Below are 24,116 nucleotides of genomic sequence, written 5' to 3' on the forward strand. Positions count from 1 at the left end.
AGAATCAGGAAAGATTTGTCTTTAATCTCATCAGTCACTTAGTGCTGCCTTTTTACGTCAGTGGCCAGATTCTCTGGCTAAATCCATGCTGTAAGACTCGGGCATCATTTCCTAATCAGAGTGCTAATGTGATGCCCTTTCTGCAGCGTTCCCCATAGCACAGAGCCTTCTTGGTGTCTTCCTCACATGACACCGTTTAAATGCCTGGTGGCTCATGCTGCCCCACCCCCTTGAAAGCAGGGATGGTGTGCAGTGTCTGTCTCTGCAGCACCTGCTTTATCGTGATGGTTGGATACAAGGATGCATGCAAAGAGCCTGCTTCCTTCACAACTCAAAACACGCTGGGCAGCGGTGGTGCATGCCTTTAATCCCAGTACTCAGGAGGCAGAGGCAGGCAGATCTCTGTGAGTTCGAGGCCAGCCTGGTCTACAGAGCTAATTCCAGGACAGGTTCCAAAGCTACAGAGAAACTCTGTCTTGAACAAAATGGATGGATGGATGGATGGATGGATGGATGGATGGATGGATGGATGGATGAATAGGCAGGACCTTGGAGCACTTTAAGATTCTGGAGCTCAACACAGGTCTCCCTGGATCTAGTCTCCTTAATTTGTGTCAGTTGCAAACTTTCAATCTGGAAGCACCTCTAAAAGGGTGGCTTTCCAAATATATAAGTTTCTGGAGAACAGCCGGTACTTTGGTCCAAGCATGGCTATGGTCTTTGCTTTTTCCTGTGTTTTCAAAGAAACAACAGCAGAAAGAAGCTGGGAGATTTCTTTCTTTTTAAGATAGAATGCCTCCTTCCTTAAAAAGTACTCCACGGTGAGTTCTTCTGTCTTTGCACAGATCCTTCTGGGGAAACCGCGATCTGCAGAAGGTTTTCAGGAAGACGTCTTAGGAACCAGGATGGGGAAACGTTAAAGGATCTATTTTAAAGTTCTGTTACCGAAATTTCAGGGAGGAATCCTTTTTTTTTTTTCTCATTTTGTTTTAAATTTCTATGTTGGACACTGAGCCCAGGGCCTCTTGAGTGCTGAGGTTTGCATTTTAGATCCTTATCTTCTGAGGGAATCATGGAGCCTGGTCCCCATCTTCCTCGGAGGCCCATTGGACTCTGTTTGTGGGGAGGACTGAGCCCAAGGCCTCTCACAGACTGACAACTACCAATGAGCTACTTCCCAGCACACTGAAAGATGGCAGGTTTCCTTTCTTCCTTCCTTTCTTTGCCTTAATCTCTACTTGTCTTAAAGTCTCGTTCTAAATATGTTTAAGTGAATGAACATCATTGGCCACATCTGGCAACACCTGCACTGGGGGACTGGAGCAGGAGGATCAAAAGTTCAAAGCCATCCTGCGCGATATAGCAAGTTCAAGGCCCTGTCTCAAATAAATGAGGTATCCTGGACACAAATGCATTGTTGTGTCTACCGGTCACTGTTTAACCTCTTCCCTGCTGTCGGAGCCTCAGAGCAGCCTAGTGGGCTGGGGAAGAGTACATCCTAAGATCCTCTCAATACCAGCCCTGGCTGACATCCACCTATGTCTAGTACATGCCAAACACTAACTTCTCTGGTCTGATCCTCATATCTGTACCAAGAGGATGCTGCATGGATCATCTTAGAAATAAAGGAACTGAGCAGAGAGGCTAGCTAGCTCCAGAGCTAGGAAGAAGCAGAAATAAGCCAGGAACCTAAGCATGTCCTCCTATGCCACTTTGGGGTTGGTTTGGTTGTTGTTATTGTTGAAGCGTGATCTTACTGTGTAGTTCAAGCTGGGCTCCAACTCACAAATCTCCTACCGCAGCCTCCTGTTGGTTGGGACTATAGGCATATAGGTGTTACTGCACCCAGTTATCCTTCTGTGTTCTGTTCACAGCACTGTGAGGTCTCCCAAAAGGATGAGCTCAACAGTGGATCATAAAATCCAGGTGGACACACACACATGCACATGCATGCATATATACACAGACACACACACACATACTGCTGAAGTTCTATTTGCAAGTAATAGATTTAAAGACTCGACCCAGCACCAGGGTGACAGCTTTGAAAGCACAAGGATGCGTTTAAACCCCCCACCTATGTAAAAAGCCATGTGGGTGGTGCATGCCTATAATTCTGGCAGTGGGAGGCAAAGACAGAATGATCTTAGGGGTTCGCCAACCAGACAGTCCAGTCAGTCAGTGAGCTCCAGGTCTAGTGAGAGATCCTATTTCAAAAAGGAAGACGAGGATGGGGACGATGGGACAAGGGGGAGGAAGACAGCGAGCAATCAATAGAGTAAGACAACTAATACACACACATGTTTACACACACACAAAAATAAAAGCAAGGCGGACAGCATCTGAGGAAAGATAGCCAAGATTGTCAGACACGATCCACCTACACTTGTGTGTGTACACACACACACGGTCAATAAATTGGCTTGTTAAGCTAAAATCATTTTTTAAATTTTTAACAAAAAAAAGTCTTTTTATTGCAGAGCAATACAAAGCCATAGTTATCAGCTTCCAAAATTAGAGAACAGAAGGAAGAAAGGAAAACAACTAATTTTACCACTCCGAAGTGGTAAACATCCCCCTGTTAACACCTCGCTCATGTGTGATCCTTCAGAGTGATTACTTAGGCACTCCTGGGCATTTCTTTTTCACTAAGAACTGGAAATGTTCTGTACCTGTTGTTTTACGGTCTATTTTAAACCACAGTTATATTTGGGGTTTTAAAAAACACGTATTTCGGTACCTCTCTGTTCTCAGTATTACTTCTAGTGGCTGTTCCAACCCTTGGTTAAAGCAACTCTCCAGCCAATTCCTTTGGTTATTGTATCCATTTTCAGTGGTTTTGAAATTATCACCAGGATTCCCCAAAAGTGCTGACTACTTCCCCAGATAAGTCATTAATTGAGCCAAAGGGCATTCCCATCTAGAAACGTTGCAGAACTAATGTCAAGCGGTCGCCTGACAAACTCGCTACAGCTGACACACTCGGAAGCAGTAAGCAAGCATCCCTTGCTTTCTCTCAGGCTCCTGTGCTTATTCTGTTGGCATACCCCCTCCTGGCTGAGAGAACTGGGGACTTCATGAGAAGCCGTGCATCCTCGGCATGCTGCCTAGTCTTACCGTTATCTATTCTGGATGTAAATCTCGTCTTTATGACTCTTATTTCATGGGAAGAATGATGTTAGCTCTCACAGTCCCTGGAAACCACCAAAGGATTAAATAATCCTTGCTAATTGCTCTCCAGACCAAGAGCTGTAGCTAAACGCTAATGGCAGATTTTTCGAAATCACTTGTCAAGCGCTTTGATAAACTAGCTCCTTGGCGTGAACACGGGATGCTTCGCTAATGGGGTGACGTGCGCAGCATTGGGCGCAGCCCTGACAGGGATGGTCAGCCACATTGATCAGCTGCATTTTTAGAGCAGGCGCGCTCCTCAAGTGCGGGCCCCAGACCCGCAGCGTCAGCTGCATCTGGAAATTTGTTAGGATTGCACATGCACCACCCCCTCACCCTGCCCACTTTCCCCAGCCTCTGGGAGTGGGGAAATAAATCAGTCATTTACCAGCTAGAATTCAGATACCCTCCATAGGTGGAGAACCACTGCCTTGGTCCCCTGGGCCTTCCACCGAGGATCCTGTGTAGGTCAGCCGTTCTGGGTAGATGTCTTGTGTCTGGAGATGGGCCAGGCTTAGAACAAGGAGGGTATCACTTTGGGCCTTGCTTGATTTGGGCAGAACTTGACGACCTCTGTAGCAGTTCACCCTCCCAACAAGGAGATGTGCTTGGAGGGGTCACTACTCATTGCTCATGTCACGTGGCCTTGGCTAGGGTCTCTGTTCCCTCAGCCTTTCTGCCAGAGTTCTCAGGACCACAGAAGCTCCCTGCGAAGTCACCTAGCCACATAGCTCAGCCAAATGAGATACTCACGAGTGACTCTCGAGTGCCCAAACTATGTTTAAGGAAACATAGAGGGATGAATTCCAGTCATCACCCTGCCTGCTAAGAAGCCCTTCCTACTTCTCTTGGTACCTGAACCAGGGGCCAGGGTACAGAGGCAGAAAGGAAGACCAAGCCCTTCCCTCCTTAAGGCTGAAAAATCACCTATCACTGCAACTCTCTCTACCCTGAGAAGCTCTCTTGATAGCCCCACCCACATCACATTGTCCCAAGCTTGGGGTACCCATGGCTCTCCCCATGGCAGGGCTTGAAGGTTCTCTATGACCCAGTTTCATGTATTTGTCACCCTTCAGCTTCAGTAGCCAAGAGAGTACCCTATGAAGTGACTATATAGTATCTATGTGTGACTTGGAAAAAAAAAAAAAAAAGCCAACTCCGTAGGGGTAAGCATACTGTCTATCAATGGTCACAGAGAAAAGAGTAGAGATGGGTTGGGGTGGGGGTGGGGGATCCTCTAGGCTCCAGGGAAGCAAAGCTCTTGAAATTCCAGGCATGAACACATGAATTCCAGGTGTAAACAAAGAGAAAGCCTGTGTTAGCATGGGAAGCCCAAGAAGACTCCCCAGAAAGCAATCTCGGCACTGATTACCCTGTAAAACCCATTACAGGGTGAGAGTTCATTCTGAATAACTATTCTGAGGTCTGCTTTTTATGCCTTAACCCCCACAACCTAGCTAGTTTTGCTGCATAAACGATGATGATTCTGCCTCCCATCGTTTCTAATCATCTGAAAGTTGGTGGAGGCCACCAAACATTACTCTTTGGTCTCACTGAGATGTACTTGAGGAAACTGGGTATCATCACTAAGCTTTGTAACTAAAGGAGAATGGTAGATGGCAAAATAGTTAGGATTTGAGACCCAAAGTCTAGTTAGAGAGTGTCCTCTTCCCCAGCTTGTGCTTCAGATATGCTGTGAGCAACCTGGGTATTGTGAGAAAGGAGGTTGTGGACAGTCACCCAAAGTTCTTCTGTATCATTGGAGCATCTATCTTTAGCCTATAGGCCCATAGTATCCAGCAGATTTTTACATGAAGCATAAAATTTCAAAGACAGTTCCACCTATATTAGCAGTCTGTCAGTCAGTTTCTTCTGTGTCCTGCAGACTATTTTATGAAGCAGGAACCCCGAAGAACAGTCTTACCTTTAGGCAAGTTCAGCAGTCATGTCTCTGTGGGTCCTGCATTTTCAGTTTATATAGCATACTATCAAGCAGTCCAGGCAAGGGCAGTTTCTTGCCCAAATGGCTAGCAAACTCCATAAGAAGCCTCTTTGATGCCCATCTTCCTCTTAAAGTAGATTGGTGCTGCCAGGAGCAAATGCGTCTCACTGTCATGAAAAGTCCTAAATTCTTAAACATTTTAAATGCCATATTCTGTAGTCTTTGAAAGATCTGAAGAATACCTATATAACTGAAATATATTGCTATATATCTAGAAAACCTAACTAACATGACTACAAGCTTGACTATTATATATAACTCTCTATTAACCTATATTTCTAAATTATACATTACATTTTTAAATGAGCTGTACAAAGACAATACCTTAATCAAGAGCAGAAATATACATATAACAAAATTGACCTTAAATTTATATCAATAAAGCAAGATCCATACCAATGCAAATCTCTATAGTATATCCCCCTTTAAATGTAAAGAAACATAAGCTCCATTTGGGAATTTGGGCATAGTTTTTTAGACTACTTCCTGCTCATTGGGGGCACTGTTAATCAGGTCTTTCATGGTGTATCCTGTGTGCTAGGTTCATCTCAGTCAGCAGTTGGGTGAAGTAATTGAGGAGGGGGGTGTTCACAATGACCTTTCAGAGATCTTGGTGCATCAAACCATATTAGTCTGGAAGCAATCCACAGGTTCTCATCCTCTGTGGAAACAAAAGAAGAACCTCTTTTCCAAAGCAACATATCCTTAGACTCAAATTTTAAAGTCAAGATACCTTTACATTAGTTTAGCTTAGTAGCCTATACAGTGAAATGTCTCTCCATACTTAGCTCCTTCACAGTCAAAAAATTCAAAGAAAACACAATAATATACATAATCCAGACTCTCTTTGCATATTCCATCTTTATGTAACTTTTTCTTTTTTACTTCTTTTAATCTATGATTGTCTGTACTCTGTCTCTTTAAAGACTTTACTTTTTTTTAAAATACCATTTACTTCTTTTTATAACTGTCTTCTCTCTCTCTCCCAAGCTGCGTACATTTATCTAACACCATGACCCATTTAGAGGTCTTTTATGTCTGAACCTGTCCTGCTGTGTATCTGTAATTCTTTACTGCCCAGGAGTGCTTCTTAAAACCTTAAGCAGCAGCATTACTAGGGTATTTATGGCCCTGTCTGTTTGCTCTGCACAGTCTAACATGGTGGAACCGCTCACCACCTCTGCAAGCCGTGCACATTGCCCCAGTTCCAAGTGTGCAGTGGGTCTATGTCAAGCCATTAAGCAATTATAGCACACTGCTTACAAACCCCGTTTAAATGCTCGACAGTCAGACCTCGTCAGAGTTTGCTCTGGCAGCACAGACCAGGAAGCTGCAGCCATTTCAAAACAGTGTGGTGGGTTTTTTTTCTACCGCTGAATCAGGAAAACCTCTCTTAAAGGAGCTGCAGCATACCGCCAGCAAAATGCTGGCTACCAAGAAGCCATGCTTAACTCTGTTCTTTTGTGTCTAAAATTCCCTTTTAAGCTTTCTCGGGTTTTTAAATGGATTTTACAGTTGGTCACGTGGGCGCCAGATGAAGACAGACACTTAAGAGAAATCCCACACTAGCTCAGAATTGAGTATAATAGAGGGTTATTTATGTAGGGGTAGACTCACAGATTACAGTCCTCTGCTCGAATGGGGAACAGCAACCAAATCCCGCAGCCGGAAGAGAGGCCAGACGCATGCTTTACATCAGCATATATAGTATAAGAGGCCACACCCAAGTGGGCGGGTAACTTAAAGGCTGCTGGCTGTAGGAACTCCTGCAGCACAATGCTGAGGGACAATTCTACTTATTTTCAGAGCGTGCTTTAAGGCTGAAGTCAAAGCAGCAGAGATAACTTCTGACCTGGCACCAAACAGTTCTTACTTTATATTTAAAAACAAAAAGAAGTTGGAACAGTGGTTCACACCTGACATGCCTGCATGTGGGCGATTGACCAGAATAAACAAAAGCTCTACATTATGCTCAGCTATAACTGAGGCCAACTGGGCTGTCTGAGACGCTCCACACATCAAAAAAAAAAAAAATTGAGGAGGTAGGTCAGTTGGTAGCACACTTGCCTTAAAAGATTGAATGCCTGGGGTTCTGGGAAAAGAGCACGTGCTAAAAAGAGAGATGAGGGAGGAGGCTCGACAGTCACTCCAACTGTTCTTGCAGAGGACTTGGGTTCAGTTCCCAGCGCTTACATGGAGGGAGGCTCATGACCATGTGTAACTCTAGTTCCTGATATCTGACACCCTCTTCTGTCCTCTGCAGGAATGAGACACGCACATGGCACACATACATCATGCAGGCCAAAAAGAAATGTACACATAAAATAAATCTTTAAAAAAAAAAAGCTGGGGGCATGTTTGCAACCCAGTGCTAAAAGAAAGGGACAGGTGGATCCCCCCGGGGTTCACTAGCCAGGTAGACTAGACTGGTTCATGGGTTCCAGGTCGGTGATAGGTCCTGTCTGAAGAATGTCAGCTGTGGAATTGTTCTCTGGCCTCTATATGTGTGTACATACATATATGTGTATATGTGTGTCTATATGCACATGTATGTGTGTATATGTGACCTCTATGTGTGTATATACACAGGAACACACAAACTCATAGGAATACACACCCACTCAAAGAGGAAATGGGAAAGAACAGTATTTCTTTTTCTCTTCTTTTTTTTTTAAAAAAATCTGAAAGTGTTCAATTACTTCTTAGGAACAGTGTTCCAGATATGAAATTATGACTCAGCTCTGCTTGCTGAATACAGACAATCTAAACCAAGAACTAAATAGATTTCAGAAATGCGGCACTGCTGTGCAACCAAACACTGTTTCTCTTGCGATAATAAAAGAATAATCATCTTAGGAAAACAAAGAAAATATGGTTGCATTTTCCCATAGCAGTCTTTGCAGGAAGTAAGATGCAATAAAGCTTATTTGGAGCCTTATCCATGAATATCCTGCTGACCGGGTGTTAGGAGACTCTCTTTGCAATTCCGTGTCCCTTGTGTAAGGCCGGCACCAAAGGAGAGAGAATCTGAGGGCCAGGAAACCTCAGAGATGACACAGAGACCTTAGGATAGAGCAAAGCAACAAGAAACCAGGGTTTGCCCTGAGCTCCTCATGGTGGAGTTTTCTATTTACAAAGAAACAAGCCTTGCATCTTCCACATGAACATGGGGGCATCGTGACTATAGACAGACAGACAGACACTCAGCAAAGCAGGAAACTAAGTCCTAAAACTCAGATCTCCTGAGCTCAACCCTTGTTACTTGAGGGGTGAATGATTAGGTCAAGTGTGCTAAGACCTGGGGAGGAGGAGAAGGGAACCATGATGGCACATCGGGGAACAAACCAGGGGAGTCATGACAGGGCAGAAGCTCTGTGTTCCCTTCCCTGTACCCATAAAGCTTTCATGAAATGAACATGTATGTACTGGATTTCCTGCCTCCCTGAAGACTGAGTATATTTGTCTTCCTTTTACAAGTGGTCATCTTTCATTAAAATTATATATAAAATACTTCTTTTCAAAGCTCCATCAAAGTACACCATCAGAAATTTCCCCGAGAAAGAGGAAGGATTGTTGGCTCTTCTAGAAAACACAGTTGCCTTGGTGGAGGAAGGTGATGTTCCAGACCTCCCAGGGTCCCCTTGAGCTTGGTGTCTTGGCTGGCCCAGTTCAGCATGTTCTTGTCAAAGAACTCAGTAGGGAGAGGACAGTCTGGGCTCCATATTGGAGCGTGTGACCACTTCCAACATTGTCACCACAGAAACTTGTGCCCAGCCTCAACACTGAAACCCCCAGCGCTGCCTTGGCATGGGGGCAGGAACTGTTGGGCCATTTGTCTTTCCTCTGTAGTGTGGATCTTGGATAAACGTGATGGGGAGTCTGATAGAAATCACTGTGACCCTCAGGTCAGCCTAAAGCTGTCTACTGCCCAAGTTCTCCTCAAACTACCACTAACAAAATTGCTAACAGATCTTTCTTGTTACTAAAGCCTGGGATTTTACCCCATAAATCCAATAAAAGCAATCCTCTGTCCCAGCCACTGCTAGAGACTGCTTTATGTATCTTCTTCACTCTTAGGAGATTCGGACCCTGCTTGCCTTGCGCCTTCTAATCAATCTGCTCCTTGACTTCTGTGACATCATCTGTGTTCATCTTCCCGTGCCATTCCTAGTTCTTTTGCCAGATCTTAAGAACTCATCTTTGGCCCAGCATGGTGTTGCAAGCCTTTAGTTCCAGCACTCCGGGGCAGAGGCAGGTGAACTCTGCGAGTTCCAGGCCAGCTGAGGTTCATAGTGAAACATATCTCAAAAAAAAAAAAAAATGTATCTTCCCACCAAATGTGGTAGCACATACCTGTACACTTAGCATTCAGAAGCCTGAGGCAGGAGGATTACTAGTTCAAAGCCAACCTGGACTATACAGTGAAACCCTGTCCTAAAAAAAAGAGGGTGGGATTAATCTTCTGCTGAGGTTCCTACTCCACCCTAAGACACCCATCTGCTTCCATCTTAGCCACCCCTCTGAAATCTGAGTTTCGTCTCTCATATCTTAATGATTAGCATGCTGAGGATGTGAAAGCATCTCTCTGTCCATCTTTGCGAAAGGATGCTGCCTACCCTCTGGCAGTGCCATCTCTGCTAATGGCCGCATCATCTGTGACAGGCTCCCACTCCTTCATCTTCCGTGATGTCACAGAGAGCCTCTTGGTCCTTCGCCCTCCATGGTGGGGCTCTTCCCCTGCTAGCCACACTTCTACATCAGGCCTGCAGAGTCTGCCCCTTGGACTTCACAGCATCTTCCCGTGCCCCTCCTTCAGCCTCCATCCTCCGCACGGCTGCCAGAGGCGTCTTTCTCAAGTCCCTACCTGCTTAACAGTGAATCTGCTCCTGACAGGGGAAGCCCCCACCTTTTCAAGTCAACTATATGACCCTTCTTTCCCAACAGTTACCTAAACCACCACAGAGCTCTCATTTATACATGGATGTGACTTTGTTCGTAGAACGGCCCCCTTTTCCCCTTTTTGCCACTCAGATGGCTATTGATCAAGCTTGATGAATGAATGAATTTATTAATGCCCGCCTTGCCCTTTGATTGAAGGTGAATGTTTTCCTAGTCACTATTCCAGAAGGACTCTGTCCATATCACCCTTGTTGCGAGCCATCAGCCCAGTGGCTCTGCTTCATGCCCAGTTCAGCCAAGAATGTGTGCTGTCTGAGCCAAAATGGGCTCCCAATGCTGCCAAGCCTTTTCTCCCTGGAAGCCATCTTGCCCAGTCCTGTTTCCCACTTAGATTCTCTGCAAAACAGAGCTAACTTGGGGGGCCAGTTTGAGCAGTAGCATTCACACACAATTTCACACCCCTGAAATGGACCCCGAGCTTTCCATCGACTAGCATAGCGGGTGGCCCCAAAATAACCACGCAACTGTTGAGCAAATAACAAATGGGTTTTTCTTAATACTAAATAAAATATTGGCATTTTCATCTTAATGTAGCTATATATTGTTTCAGGTTACAAATAGGTCTGTCCGGGAGAAAGTACTCACGGCAAGAGATGAGCGAGGTGATTTGCTGAAATCTGTTGTTACGCTTTACAAATTGTAGAGTTCTTCACATGAAATTCAGTCCACGAAATGATTGCTTGTGCCGCCCTGGCCTTAATCACAAATTCAGCCACTGCTTTGCCTTAAAACTGGCACAGAGCATCTGATTTCTTCCAGCCTTGCCTTTGATTTGTCCTGCACATTTTTCAGAAGCAGTTAGGAAAAACATTCAGAACATGAAAGCATGTAATGTTATACTCCACTTTTTAGAATGATTTTTTTTGTAATTGTAAAAGAAAATTGGCAAGTCTAAGTAATTTTAAAACTAGTTTAAATGCAGTTCAAGAGAGCTTCTCTTAATGTATTGTCATACTCTTAATAAATTTCTTCATCTCTGAAACAGATATGGTAGCTCTCAAAAAAAAATGTTGTGTCAGGACAATAAGCACCTCTTCCAATGGCCAAAAAATAGATACCGCATAATCATCACCACTGAGTGCTGTGAGCTCCGCTCATCCTGTTAAAAGCCTTCTTTAAATCTGGTCACATTTCAGAATTTTTTTTAATGGACAATTGAATGATCTAAACAAACAAAAAAAAGTTCCTATCCTTTTCCTGAGTCCCCTAATGTAGAGAGCTGGCTGTCTAAGGCCCACGGCGGACCTTTCCCGTATGTCAGTCCTAAGGCTCTGAGACTCAGGACACAGAAAGATGAGAAAACCGAGAAAGAGAACCAGAGGCAGGGTCAGCGTAAAAAGCCTCGCCGCCTCTGCTTCCGGCTGTGAAGCCTACTCAGCCTTTACTTTCTAGTGAACTTCTGCTGTTGGCGAATTGCTGAAATGGTTCCTTCTTCTCACACCCCCTCATGTGTTTTCTCTCCTGTTCTGTACCTACCTGTCCTGTGCGGGAAATCCTGCAGGCCAACTGTCAGGTAAGTCCGTCTCTGATGCATAAGGCGATGATTACGAGGATGCAGGGAGGAAAATGAAGTAAACAAGACTTCATTGGTGACGGAGACAAATGGCGGGGCTCAGCAGGAAAGGCGCATGCTAAATTACACAGGAACTTTGGGCAGCTGGGTAAACGGGAGAAGCTGCAGAGCCCACATGTGAAGCCGGTGTGAACATCCGTCATGGGAGCTTAGCCTGCGGGAACACGGCCGAGCCGTGTGACAAAATAGCTCGCCTGTCCCGTCTAGTGTTTCACTGTGGCTAAGGACTTAAGTTGTCATCAAGCTGTATGAAATCCTATGTGGTCCTATATCCACTTCTGGGATTTGGCCAGGATCAAAGCAAGTTTGCAGGGATGCGTTTTAAGTCCCTGTTTTAAGTCCACATCTGAGCATCCCTATGCCTTGAAGAATGAAGGGGCCAGGAGGAGAGAACAGGGATGGCACAGATTCCGTGGCCGCTGAATGCACCTTTGGAGTTAAATGTGACGTGGTTTCGTTCTTCTCAAGGAAATAGACGCCGAGTTCACCGTCCCCCTGCTGCGGGGAGGGGAAAGGACATCCTTGGACCCATAAGAAGTAGCAAGGCCAACAGATACTTTATAAGCCTAAAGCGTAGCTAATGGCAAGAGAGACAGGCATTTAAATCTGACTGTGTTTGGGGGGGGTGTGGTTTTAGCTTCAGTTCATTTTTTTTTTTTTTTTTTTTTTTTTTTTTGTTTGTTTGTTTTTCGAGACAGGGTTTCTCTGTAGCTTTGGAGCCTGTCCTGGAACTAGCTCTTGTAGACCAGGCTGGTCTCGAACTCACAGAGGTCCGCCTGCCTCTGCCTCCCGAGTGCTGGGATTAAAGGCGTGCGCCACCGCCGCCCGGCACTTCAGTTCATTTTTATCTTTCTTTAAGAGAAAAAAAAAAAACCAATGCGTTTCGGTTGCCACGCAACACACACGGCTCTGACGGCGTTCTAATTCTAATTTCAGAAGTCTACAGAGCAGATGAAGAAAGTCCCCACTATCATTCTTTCTGTCTCATATAAAGGAGTCAAGTTTATCGATGCGACAAATAAGGTAGGTGCCGGCCAATCCTCTCTTTGGTTCAGACGCCCCATGCGGCCCTGAGTATGGGATCTAAAACGCGGGCGGGCGCTCCCCGTTCTCATCACGCCTCCCCCTCCTTGCTTCCCGCTCACACCCAGAGCTGTGAATGTATGCGTGTGGACCCGCTTACACACACAGAAAGGCATGATTTATTTGGGGTCCTGAGCTGAGATTGCTGTAAGTATTTTGCTCTTACATATCACACAGTGTTCCGTCTGGTAGACTGGGGTCATTTAGCAGTCATGTCCCATTGAATCTAGAGAACACTGAAACAACAGCATCATTTATTAAAGGCATGGTGCCATTTCTTTTCCATAAGAACGTTAGTAGGTAAAGGGCGAGGACATTGGTCTTTCTGTGGTTCTCAGTGTGTGTGTGTGTGTGTGTGTGTGTTCTTGCCTTTGGAAACTACACTTGATCTTAGCCTAAAGGCCAAGAAGGTTGTCCCTCTTTTGGTACAGCTCATGAATACCTGGGTAAGGCGCACATACTGACTTTTTGTATTCTATAACTACCTTTTATTCCTCATTAATGGGATGAAGAGAGTTGCTACAGTTCGTTTTCATAAGAGATGCAATCAGAAAAATAACCGAGAACATGCTGTGTCTTGGTACTCACAGTGGGAACTCTTGGCAGCTCTGAGGTCAAGTGTGGCCAACTGGATTGTGTTTTCCATGGAAAGTATCTTCGCGTTCCTGTCAGCGCCAAGACCACAGAATCCTGGTGCTAGCCTCAAAAGCATAGATATGGCCACTGTCACTGTCGTAAAACCTGAATGGTTTCTCAACAAAACCCTAATGGTCCATGTGTTTTTCTCTCCTGTCCCTTCGACTGATAATTTGTAATATCTGTAAACAGTGTAATATTTGTAAACAGTGTCTGTCCCCTGCCTTGCTCACCCTGAGCTTGCCCCTAGATACACTCCATTTTGGAGAAACAGAATGGGGAGTCAGGAAGCAAGTCAACTTCAGCAGTGGTGACAGAGCCAGAGCCAACTGGATTTTGATGTCAGGGAAAATCCCATGGACGATGACCCTTTCGTGTCTCTAAACTTAAGCAGCTGAAACAATCCTTTAGAAATTTTCCGAGTTGGTCTTCTGTAAAATGTTTTCATTGGCAGTTGAATGAGCCCAAGCGCTCCTAACTATGCTAAATAACAACCTCCCATTTTGGAAGAAAATTCTAGAACTCAGGCATAAAACCTATACCACAGCATCACCATGATGGCTAAGAGTAGTAGCCCAAGTATATTAAGTACCTTATCTTTAATGATGACTCAGCTGTGCAGCATGATATTGGCTGCTTTATGATGCCAGATTTGCAATCACAGAGACTCAAATCAGAACAACGCTTTATTGGCTTTTTTATTTCCTGGAGAATTTCGGTTCTGGTACATGAAATTGCCTTGTCCTTAGATCGGAGTTGTTTATTAAGTTGTTTAAAGAGTTCTAATGTTTTGGGTACTTTGGAACTTGAACCCTCCGCCAACACACACACACACACACACATGCACGCACACACGCACGCACACACACCCACCCTTCACCCTAACCTAGAGCAACTATCTCTACCCTATTGGATTTGAGCAATGATGAGTTTGACACTGTCTGAACTGAGTTGGATTCTGACAACTTCCGAGCACAAGTCATTTTCTCTTGAAGGTTGCTGCAGTCTGAAGGGTCAGGTCTGTCATTTAGTGGTGTCATAACCACCTACATCAGTAGCATCCTCTCTGTCCAGACCTCCACCATCAGAACAGTGAGGGAAGCTTAGCTGGGCCTTAGCTTAGCTGCAGTTTGCAGAGAGACACACACAAAAGGACGTCATCACAGATGCTCTTGAGAGGCTTCGAGCTCAATTGCCAGTGATTGCATAGACCCCTGCTCACCAACCTCTTGGAAAGCATCAGCAAGATAGTTTTATGTAAATAAAGACCCCGAAGGAAGGAGATCAGGGTATCTTTCAAGACCTTGCGTTGTGGTCTGTGACAGATTTCCAGGTTCAGGAACAAAGGCACAGGGCGTCTGGTGGCTGGCGACACCAAGCTGTCTATGACTGTCAACACACGCCTGGCTCTTTAAAGGACATTCACTTCAGTTGGCCCCATAACTGCTCTTGCCCAGCGTGACAGTGTTGAAAGAGTCTGGGTGACTCTGGGAGGAGAGGCTCCCAGCTGCTGTTTGAGAGGGTGAAGTAGAGACTGCTCACGAGACTGAAGACAGCGGGGTATAAGGTCGCATGGCCCGGGCTGAGGGGCTAGCTTCAGAAGGCATGCAAGAGCTGCAGGAACAGAGAAGAGATGAACGTGACCGCTGCATCCTAGAGTCCTTGGACGTCCCCCACTGGAAGGCGCTGTCTTGGCTGGAGCACTTGTCGAGTGGAAGTGTATGTGAGGATGGCATCCTTTCAGGAGCTGGTGGCCAGGAAGCCTGGGCTAGACACACCTCAGTGTGTTTCCATTGTGCATGCCTGTCCCTCCGCCTTAACCCGGACAGGTCTGTCCAGTCCACACGGACACCTTAAGGTCGCTGTCCTTTGACCAATGTCTGCCCACTGGCACAGCCTATGTATCGCGCCTTTCCCACTGCCTCACCTAATACATTTTTTATTACTCCACAGCTACCTTCTGCCAATTAGTTTAAAGTACAATGGGTAATTAATTATAGGTTAATTACCCTTCCTTTCCTATTAGGCCCGATTAGAGAAGGCAAAAGATGAAGCCTCCAATGCAATGAGGCATTTCTTTTTCAGTCAGTAAGGAAACAGCTCTGGGTTCGTGGGGAAGGGCCAGATACCTGGTTATAAACACACAAAGGTATCGCCTAGCAACTTACGGAGCTACACACTAAGCCTGCTTTAAGAAAGGAGAAGCAAAGGGGATCTTGAATTTGAAATGGAACCTGGGATAGATTTAGTCCTGCAATGTTTGAGGGCAATTATATCTGCTTCCGTAGCTCGGCAGCCCAGAATCAGCCCCTGCAGGAACCTGGCCGCCAGGACTCCAGCTGTTTGGTTATTGACCTTTCTTGAGATTAGCAGGGTCTTAGAGGTGACCCGGCTCCACTGTCCAGGAGTGACAGAGACTTGGGTCATATTTACCCTCCTATGGTGTCTCCCCCAGCCTTCCCAGTGGCTGCACTAGGAGGAGCGTAGGGTTGGTATCCTTTTCGTTTTATTTTCTGAATATTATTTTTCTTCGAATGGCAATAACCGCTCACAGCACATGCTTCTCACAAGCAGCTGGGAGTCCCGAGAGTCCACAGCTGTAGGTACTACAGTCTTCAGCATCCATCACCCCACAGGGCATCCTCAGTTAACCGCCTCTCAGAGCGCTGCCTCCATCCTGGTCCGTCTCTAGAGGGAGCACTTCAGACCCTTGATGGGAAAGAGTCTGGCCTGAGGAAGCGGTCAGGGAGACTCTGTGGTAGGGTGAAGACTGAAGGACATGATGAGAGGTAGATCCTCAAGCCACGCCCATCTTTGAACCGTTATACTATGACCGGGCCAAACAGTTCTGTGCCGCACACAACAGCCTGACACACCCGTAGCTGTTTCTCCACACAGTGAAAGGTGAGGGTCGGACAGAAGTTGAAAGGCATTAAGCGGCCAAACCCTATCCAAAGCAGAGTAGGTGAGCCCCTCCCCAGTTCTTCTTGTGAGCCTTCCTTGAAACAAACCTTCTTAGGAACAAAAGCTAACACACAGAGGCTGGTCTTCCACTGAGCTATCTCATCTGTGGAGCAGCCACAACCAGAGCTTGACTGAAGAGCGAGGAACGTTCTCCTCTTTGCACCTTCTCCAAGGATTGAGTTGGCTGTCCAGGTTCCATAACGCCCACAGCTGCAGAGCCCTTGGCCTTGGAGCCATCCCACCGTTCGCAAAGGTGATGAGGGAGGCAGCATCTCTCCTCAGACGTGCCAGTCCTCACCAGGCTCTACCTGGGATCTCTCACAAAGCTCTGTGAGTATATTCCTGCCTAAGGATAGACCATCTTCGTGGTATCGCTTTCCTCCTAGCTGAGACATTTTCAGTAGAGAGGAATGATGACGTTTGTATAACACAAGCATCTCAGATGCCTCAAAGGAACATTAAAGCTGCCCCTGCCCCTGCCCCTGCCGCTGCCCCTGGGGGTGAGCTTCAGTGATAATGACTCCATTCTCTATGCCACTCCTGGCCTCTTGAGGACAAAAAGGAAAAGACCTTCAAAAAAAAGTCCTGGGAAGGATTCAGAAGACAGGAGCACAGAGCACTGGAGACCCAACTTAGCTGCTTCGTAGTTTTGTCCGGGACCACAGCACGGTCACAGTGAATGGTCAAGAGCTGGAAAATCCAGCGCAGCAAACATTGTGTGCATCTGGTTAATGCGACATCTCCCCAATGCTGACAAAGTCCTCGAGGACACAAATGACAACGGAAAGCTAGAGCCGGTACTCGCTGGCTCGATGTAGCTCCTGGGCAGGTGTTTGGGTTACTTTTACACATGGCTATGACAAAATACACGACTGGAAGGGACTGAAGGGATAGAGGGTTTACCCTGGCTCACAGCTCAGGTAATCAGCACCCATCATTGCAGAGATGCCATGGCGGGCAGGAGCGGAGCCCGCTGATCACATAGCATCCACAGTGGGGAAGCAGAGAGAAACAACTGCCTCTCTGCTTCTCAGTCAGTCTAGAAGTGGGCCCATAAAATGGTGCTGCCCACAGTGGCCAGGCCTTCTCACCTCAGTGACATAATCAAGATGCCTCCCCTCCCCCCAAGCACTCCCAGAAACCCTTCTCCCACGTGGAGGTAGCTTTTGTCCAGCTGACAGCAGTCCCCACCACGGCAGCTGAAGCCAATGTTGAGTCCAGACTTCTGAAGTCCAACAGCAGCAATCCAGTGAGGGCCAAGACTCTCCGTGGTACCTTCAAAGACTACACAGACCTTAAAATTCCTTCTAAAGACCCATGGGTTCCCGATTCAGTGTTCTGTCTAAAGAAATCCTACCTGAATGCAGGAAAAGGACCATGGCTTCCTATGCTGAAGCTATCTGGTGGTATAATGTTGCTTGTTTATGGTTTCCAATTTCAATTTGAGTTATTTTTTGACAGAGCAGCTGCACACAGTGTCAGCATTCAGGGCCACAGTGAAGAAGGTCTTAATTTAATTTTCTCTTATATGTTAATTCTGTAATTGCTTCCCAACCACAGAGCTTGGTAGAGTGAGGGACATGAAGTTCTCACTGAGGGTGCTGGCAGGGAAGGACATTTTGTCAGTGTTTTTAAGCATTGATGAGTAGACGTGGAACACTGTATTGCCAACGGGTTCTTTAAAATACGCAATTAAAAAGTAATTAGGGTAACTGAAGCATTGGGGGTTTTTATATCTATGACAACTGCAAAAGACATGTGAGAAATTATAAGATAAAAATGATTGTACTATTGTAGGGCTTCTTAAATACATCTGTGTATCAAGAGACGTTCCCAGCAGGTTTTGCCGCAGAGATGTTGCTCTCTGGCTATCTGTGCTTCAGGACAATGGTACTGAACCGTTCCTCCCACCAGTTATTCTCAGAGGCGAGGAGGGGGGATATAAAACATGGCAGTGCCCTCAAGAGGGTCAGCACCCCCAAACAACCCAGACCTCACACCTTCTCTGCGTGAGGCACTGAAGGCCCAGTTTCCTCACCTGTAAGAAAGTGGCAGCACCACACACACACACACACACACACACACACACGCACGCACGCACACACACACATTCACGCATACACTATTATTCTGTGGTAGGTCTAGTGAGCACAGAGCTGTCCTAGTCATAGGTCCTTGCATCCAGCAAGGCACCGCAAGCCTGACTATCACACTGTAGTGTTTCCCTTGGCCATGCACTCTCAGCCTCCTGAAAACCTTGCACAGAGAGAGAGAACGACAGACAGACAGACAGAGAGCGAGCACACTCTGAGGCTTCCCCACCTGCTTTGTTCTGACCGGGCCCTTGCTTTGCGAGTGGAGAAGTTGGCACAGAACCAAAGGTAGAGCACTTCTCCAACGTGAGCCAGGTCCCGGGTTCCATCCCAGCGCCTGAGAACAAAGGGGTGGGGAGGAGCAGAGGACACACACAGCCGTGAAGGATTTGGACAACCTCCTGCACCCACAGCTCCCTCACACATGCACGTGGCGGAAGTCGGCTTCCAGACAGGATTAGCAGTAGGCAAGACTGCATGTCTGCAGCAGGATGTGGGGAATGGAAACGGTGACATGCTTCGCAATTACTGTTTTGTTTCATTTTCTAATTGTCTGTCCCCCAGACTGCTTCAGTGCACAGCGTCTGGCAAGTGCTCATCCACGATATGATGACTTCAGGATTATTATTACTATTATCATTACTATTACTACTACTACTACTATTATTATTAAATTAAAACATTCCTTCCAGACCTGGTGTCCTTCTGCCCATGGATGGACACACTGAATCACTCTAAATATGGCTGGCCTAGAACATCCTAGAGAAAATGAGAAGCATCTGGGCTCCCAGAATTACCTGTCCTGATTCTAAAACGTGCGGGTTCTCCGAGGAAAACGGTGATCGTTTGTGTCATTTCTTCTAGAACATAATTGCTGAGCATGAAATTCGTAATATCTCCTGCGCCGCCCAGGACCCAGAAGACCTTTCAACGTTCGCCTATATCACGAAAGATTTGAAGTCCAACCACCACTACTGTCACGTGTTTACTGCCTTCGATGTGGTGAGTCCCCGCCCGCTCTGGGTACACGTTCCAGAGATGTAGATTTCCATGTATGTACCGATTTGCTCGTGCCACCGTGACAAAACACTACAGACTACATAGTTTAACCAACAGGAATTTATTGCCTGTGTTTCTGGAGGCTGTAGTCCGGGACCAAGGTTACAGTAAGTGAGGTTTCTTCTGAGTTCTCTCCCCTCCGGCGTGTGAACAGTCAGTCTTCTCGTGAGGTCCTCTGTGTTCTTCCATCCACAGAGATACCTGCGTACAAATTCTCTCCTCTTTTGAGGGCGCCAGTCAGAATGGATGAGAGCCCATACTAATGACCTATTTTAACTCAGCCATCTCCCAAAAAGCTCCATCTCCCAGTCCCATCACACTCCCAGGCCCTAGAGATTAGATCTCCAAATGGGATTTTGTAAAGCGATCACCCAGAAAGCCAAATAGGAAGTATTTTAACAGGCTTAGCTTTCTTGAGTTTCCCGTATTTTCAGTCTCTCGTTCAAGGTAGAACTCTGTACTTTTCTTATACCTCAGCTGTTGATACTCAACTCTCCAGTTTTCAGGGTAGAGAAATCCCTTCCTTCTTCTGGTCCCAAAAATACAGCAAGATCTCAGAGTGCCTGTCCCTTCGTTATCTCTGCAGGTTGTTCTAAGTACCACTTCTTAGAATTAGGCATGATGAATTGTTAACCTCTGTAATATTCAGGAGAGGGGCAGGGGAGAAAAATCAAACCGCACGTCTTGATGAATTCAGAGGACGTGCGGCAAACCACTGTAGCATTTATCCTTCATCCAGATGTCTGGCTTAGCGTGGACACTCGCGGGCTAGCAGTTCTCGAGTCCACTCCAGAGGAGTTTCATTTTACCTAAATCTGGCGCTTTAATCCTCGCTAAGTGCACACAGTTTATCGAACTTCCAAAATCGTGACCAAGGCCACCCGCCTTGACCTGGACCTGCGCACAGTCCTGAGACAATGCAGCATTGCTTGCAAAAAAAAAAAAAAACAAAACTGTACTTTGTATCTTTATATAGGGCAATTCCCAGTCCAATCTTAAGGCCTTCCAATTCATTTGAGCCGTCCTCTGGGTTACCAGTGGTGACAAAAGGAAGTACAGATCCACTGAAGTTCAAGTGCATGTTCAGCCCCCCAGGTGGGATGATGGATGGGTGGGGCTTTGTGGTGGCCTTGTAGTTCTCGGTGTCCGGTTAACAGCTTCTCGTAGGCCTTTCGCAGGCAGGCTACTTTTACGTACTGACATCACATCCCACGTGGTTATCTGCTGTCAGAATAAGCCTCAGCCATGTATAGGAAGCTTCCGGTTTGTGAAATATCCCGGAACGGTTTCCCCTAGAAATCCTGGGGCCTAAGAAGAGAGCGCAAAGCCTTTCTAAGAAAGCTAGACTGAATTTCCGAGCTCATGTCCTAGGGGACACTTGGTGGTACACTGGGTGCATGCAGGATGGAGGAGGACAGTGTGCTGTCTCCCAAGCTCACCTGGTCCAGGAGCCACTTTTGGGGAGCGTTCCGCCGCAGTGGCACTTCTGGGTTGGGGGATGGTATGTGAGGCGAAACATATAATATGTTGCCTGTTTCCAGTATTCACGTCAGATGGCAGGGAGGTGAAAAGTCAAAAGAATAGAGAAGAACGAAGTGAGGGTCTCGGGTTAGTTGTCTTGGTTGTTGCTCCGATCAAACAACTTTGGGAGTGAAGGGTTCACCTTGGCTCACAGCGCGTCATGGGAGGGAAAAGGAGGCACCAAGAACACAGGGCAACTGGTCACCCTGCATCCGCCCTCAGGGAGCTCAAAGAGGAGCCGTGCTTAGCTGGATTCCCTTCTTTCGCTCTTTTATACAGTCTGAGACCCCAGTCCATGGAGGTCTGTGGGAAGTTTTGAATCCCCGGTTCTTGGATATCCACTGCCGCTGATGTAAGCAGTCGGTCAAACAGAATGAATAAGTCCAGGTTTAATGAACAAAACAAAGGACTCCTGGTGACCCTCAGGAGGGCAGGAGAGGACTCACACAACAAATGTGGCTACACGGTTTTAAGTAGCCTACAGGAATGGTCTCAAGCAGTCCTGGGGTGGGGCTAACTCTTGGCGGACTTTCTGAGGGGTGGGGCCACTATTTTTCAGGCTTTCCGAGGGGGCAGGGTTTGGGGGAGAGAGAGGTGGGACTTCCACCTAATCATTGCAGACTCCTTGGGTATATGGATACCAGAGGCCGGGGTGGCAGTTCTGCCAGAACAGTAAGACTCATAGTCCAGATGGGTCTTCCCTCCTCAGTCAAATCTGTCTAGAAATGCCTTCTCAGACTCACCCAGAGATGTGCCCCCCTGTGTCTGTCTAAATTCAGTCCAGTTGACAGCAAAGAGTAATCACCACAGACTGTTGTTTTAAGTTGGCTTGCTCCTGTGGGTCAGCAGCACCAGGCCCACACTGTGGTTTACACTCTGTGACCACAATAATGTGGAAGCTGGTATCTGTCCCTCTCACCAGCTGGCTAGGCCTGGAACACTTCTCAATCTGTGTATCAGGCTTCCCAGACTCCACCTGCTCATGGCATCTCAGAAGGGAGAGCGCTGGGGTTGTTAGGAAAGCAGGATGAGTTTGAGACCAAGAAGTCTGAGTCTTACAAATATATTTAGCTTTTCATCTCCTTAACTCTCAACCCCCGTAAGTGATGGATGTTTAGTCAGAAGCGACACCTCAGCTCCCTGACACCCCTTTATACAAAAAGTCTAGAATATTTAGCTGGGGACTTCACCCCAGCTCCTGGCATAAGCTCCCTCCCGTGTGAGTTGCCTCAGTCCAAACTCCAACCTCTGAAAAAGCCCGCCAAATGGTGAAAATCCCCTCAGGGAGGGTCAAGAAAGCCCGCCAAATGATAACCCCTCCCTGGGAAAGGTCAAGACCACTCCCACAGGCTATTTAAACTGCCCCCCAATGGAATGAGCATGTGGTCTCTCCTTCCCTCTCTTCCCCTCTCCATGTTTTCCCGGGGTCACCCAGGAGTATTGCCATCTATTAAACATGGGCATCTTTTAATTCGGTTTGATTTGGTGTGATTGGAATTATTTGCATCGCCAGAGAGATTTGCTGGCCAGAAGAAAATACTTAACAATGGGAAACTATAAGACTGATCATGAACTCCCCAAGCTGTAGTCATCTCCCCAAGAAGGCCTCTAGGAGGAGACCACATAGAACCAGGGGAATTCAGAGGCTTGTCTTCTCTAGTTTACTCAGTAGTGAATTGATGTGGATAGATTAGAAATATGTTGATGCATTCTCTATGGGAGTATCAGATTCACTTTTAGAATCTAGAAAGGACTTCATTCAATAGTTTTAAACATAAAAATATTTCCCTTCATGCCAGACTAGGCATTGAACTCATATCCTTGTGCATGTTAAGTAGACACTCTCTGCCACTAAGCTATATATTCAACCCTTCCCCGCCCCATTTTTAAACAGCATTCAAAACTTTACCTTTTCCGCTAGACCAGTGGTTTTAACCTATGGGTTGAGTCTCCTTTGGGAGTCAGATGACCCTTTCACAGGGTCACATGTCAGACATCCTGCATATCAGACATTTACATTATGATTCATAACCATAGCAAAATTACAGTTATGAAGTCACAACGAAAATGATTCTATAGTTGTGAGTCACCACAACATGAGGAACCGCATCAAAGGGTCGAAGCACTAGGAAGACCAAGAACCACCGCACAGAACCACTTTCTGAGTGCAGAACGTGCTGGCGTTGAGATGGGCCTGGGAACATGTAGGGAATGTTGAAGCCGTGGCGCTGGAAGTCAGCACGTGTGGGAGATGGAGCTCTCTCTCCCCTGAGAGTCTGCGCTGAGTGAGGGCCCTGAACGGAGCTAAACCGGAGGGACAAAATCGACAGAATGCAGGAAGTATGGTCAGTCCAGTGTGGCAGCATACAGTGCCATTCCACCATCAGTAGACAGCAGCCAGAGCACAAGGAGCTAACACACAGGAGTCCAGCAGACTGTGACCAGAACTGGGGCGCATTGCGGACGTATAAAAGAGAAGGTTGTGTTGTGAAACCAACCATTAGGGAGGTTTAACCCAAATTCTGCTCTGATCTCCTCCGATCCCATCACAGATGAGTAGGACCGATGTCAGTGTGTGACTCTCGGTATGTTGTTCACTTCCTGATTTTCTCGTCCATTTAGTGAAGTTTAATTTCCTAAGCCCTTCACTAAACTGTGGGGTGGTCTCAGTGGAATTGAAATTCCCAAAGACAAGCTTCCATTGCTGCTACAAAGTAGAAGATTTACCAAGAAATTCTGATATTGCTATTAGATGACCATTGACCCCCCCTAAATTAACATTTATTTGTGGACACAGGTGCTATTATCTCTCATTCTGCCTCCCATTTTCTCTCACCGAAAGTGGCCTCAATCTATTTGACTCTGAAACTAGAAAAATAAATGGAATTGATGAAAACATGAACATTCAGAGAGCTGTTGAGACTGAACTGGTATGCTATCTCCGGCTACTCTTACCATAGACAGGGTGAAGCTGACCCTGATGTGTTCAGCCAGTTGTCTCCTAGCCAAAAGCTAAGGCATACAGAAAATGTCCCCGACTGCTCTGTGGCCCCTT

At 46.4% G+C, this 24,116-nt stretch overlaps 1 protein-coding gene across 14 annotated transcripts in view; it reads left to right on the top strand.

Annotated features, from left to right (window-relative positions):
- Anks1b (ankyrin repeat and sterile alpha motif domain containing 1B) overlaps window positions 1–24,116 on the top strand; it is an 896,366-nt gene that overhangs the window by 855,803 nt on the left and 16,447 nt on the right. For all 14 annotated transcript variants that reach the window (XM_038314479.1, XM_038314480.1, XM_038314482.1 and 11 more), the window contains 3 exons: window positions 11,634–11,645; window positions 12,642–12,728; window positions 19,346–19,483. In XM_038314479.1, the coding sequence (XP_038170407.1) occupies window positions 11,634–11,645; window positions 12,642–12,728; window positions 19,346–19,483 (237 nt within the window). The remainder of the gene's footprint in view (window positions 1–11,633; window positions 11,646–12,641; window positions 12,729–19,345; window positions 19,484–24,116) is intronic.

This window comes from Arvicola amphibius, chromosome 17 (assembly GCF_903992535.2).
Source record: "Arvicola amphibius chromosome 17, mArvAmp1.2, whole genome shotgun sequence".
NCBI lineage: Eukaryota > Metazoa > Chordata > Mammalia > Rodentia > Cricetidae > Arvicola > Arvicola amphibius.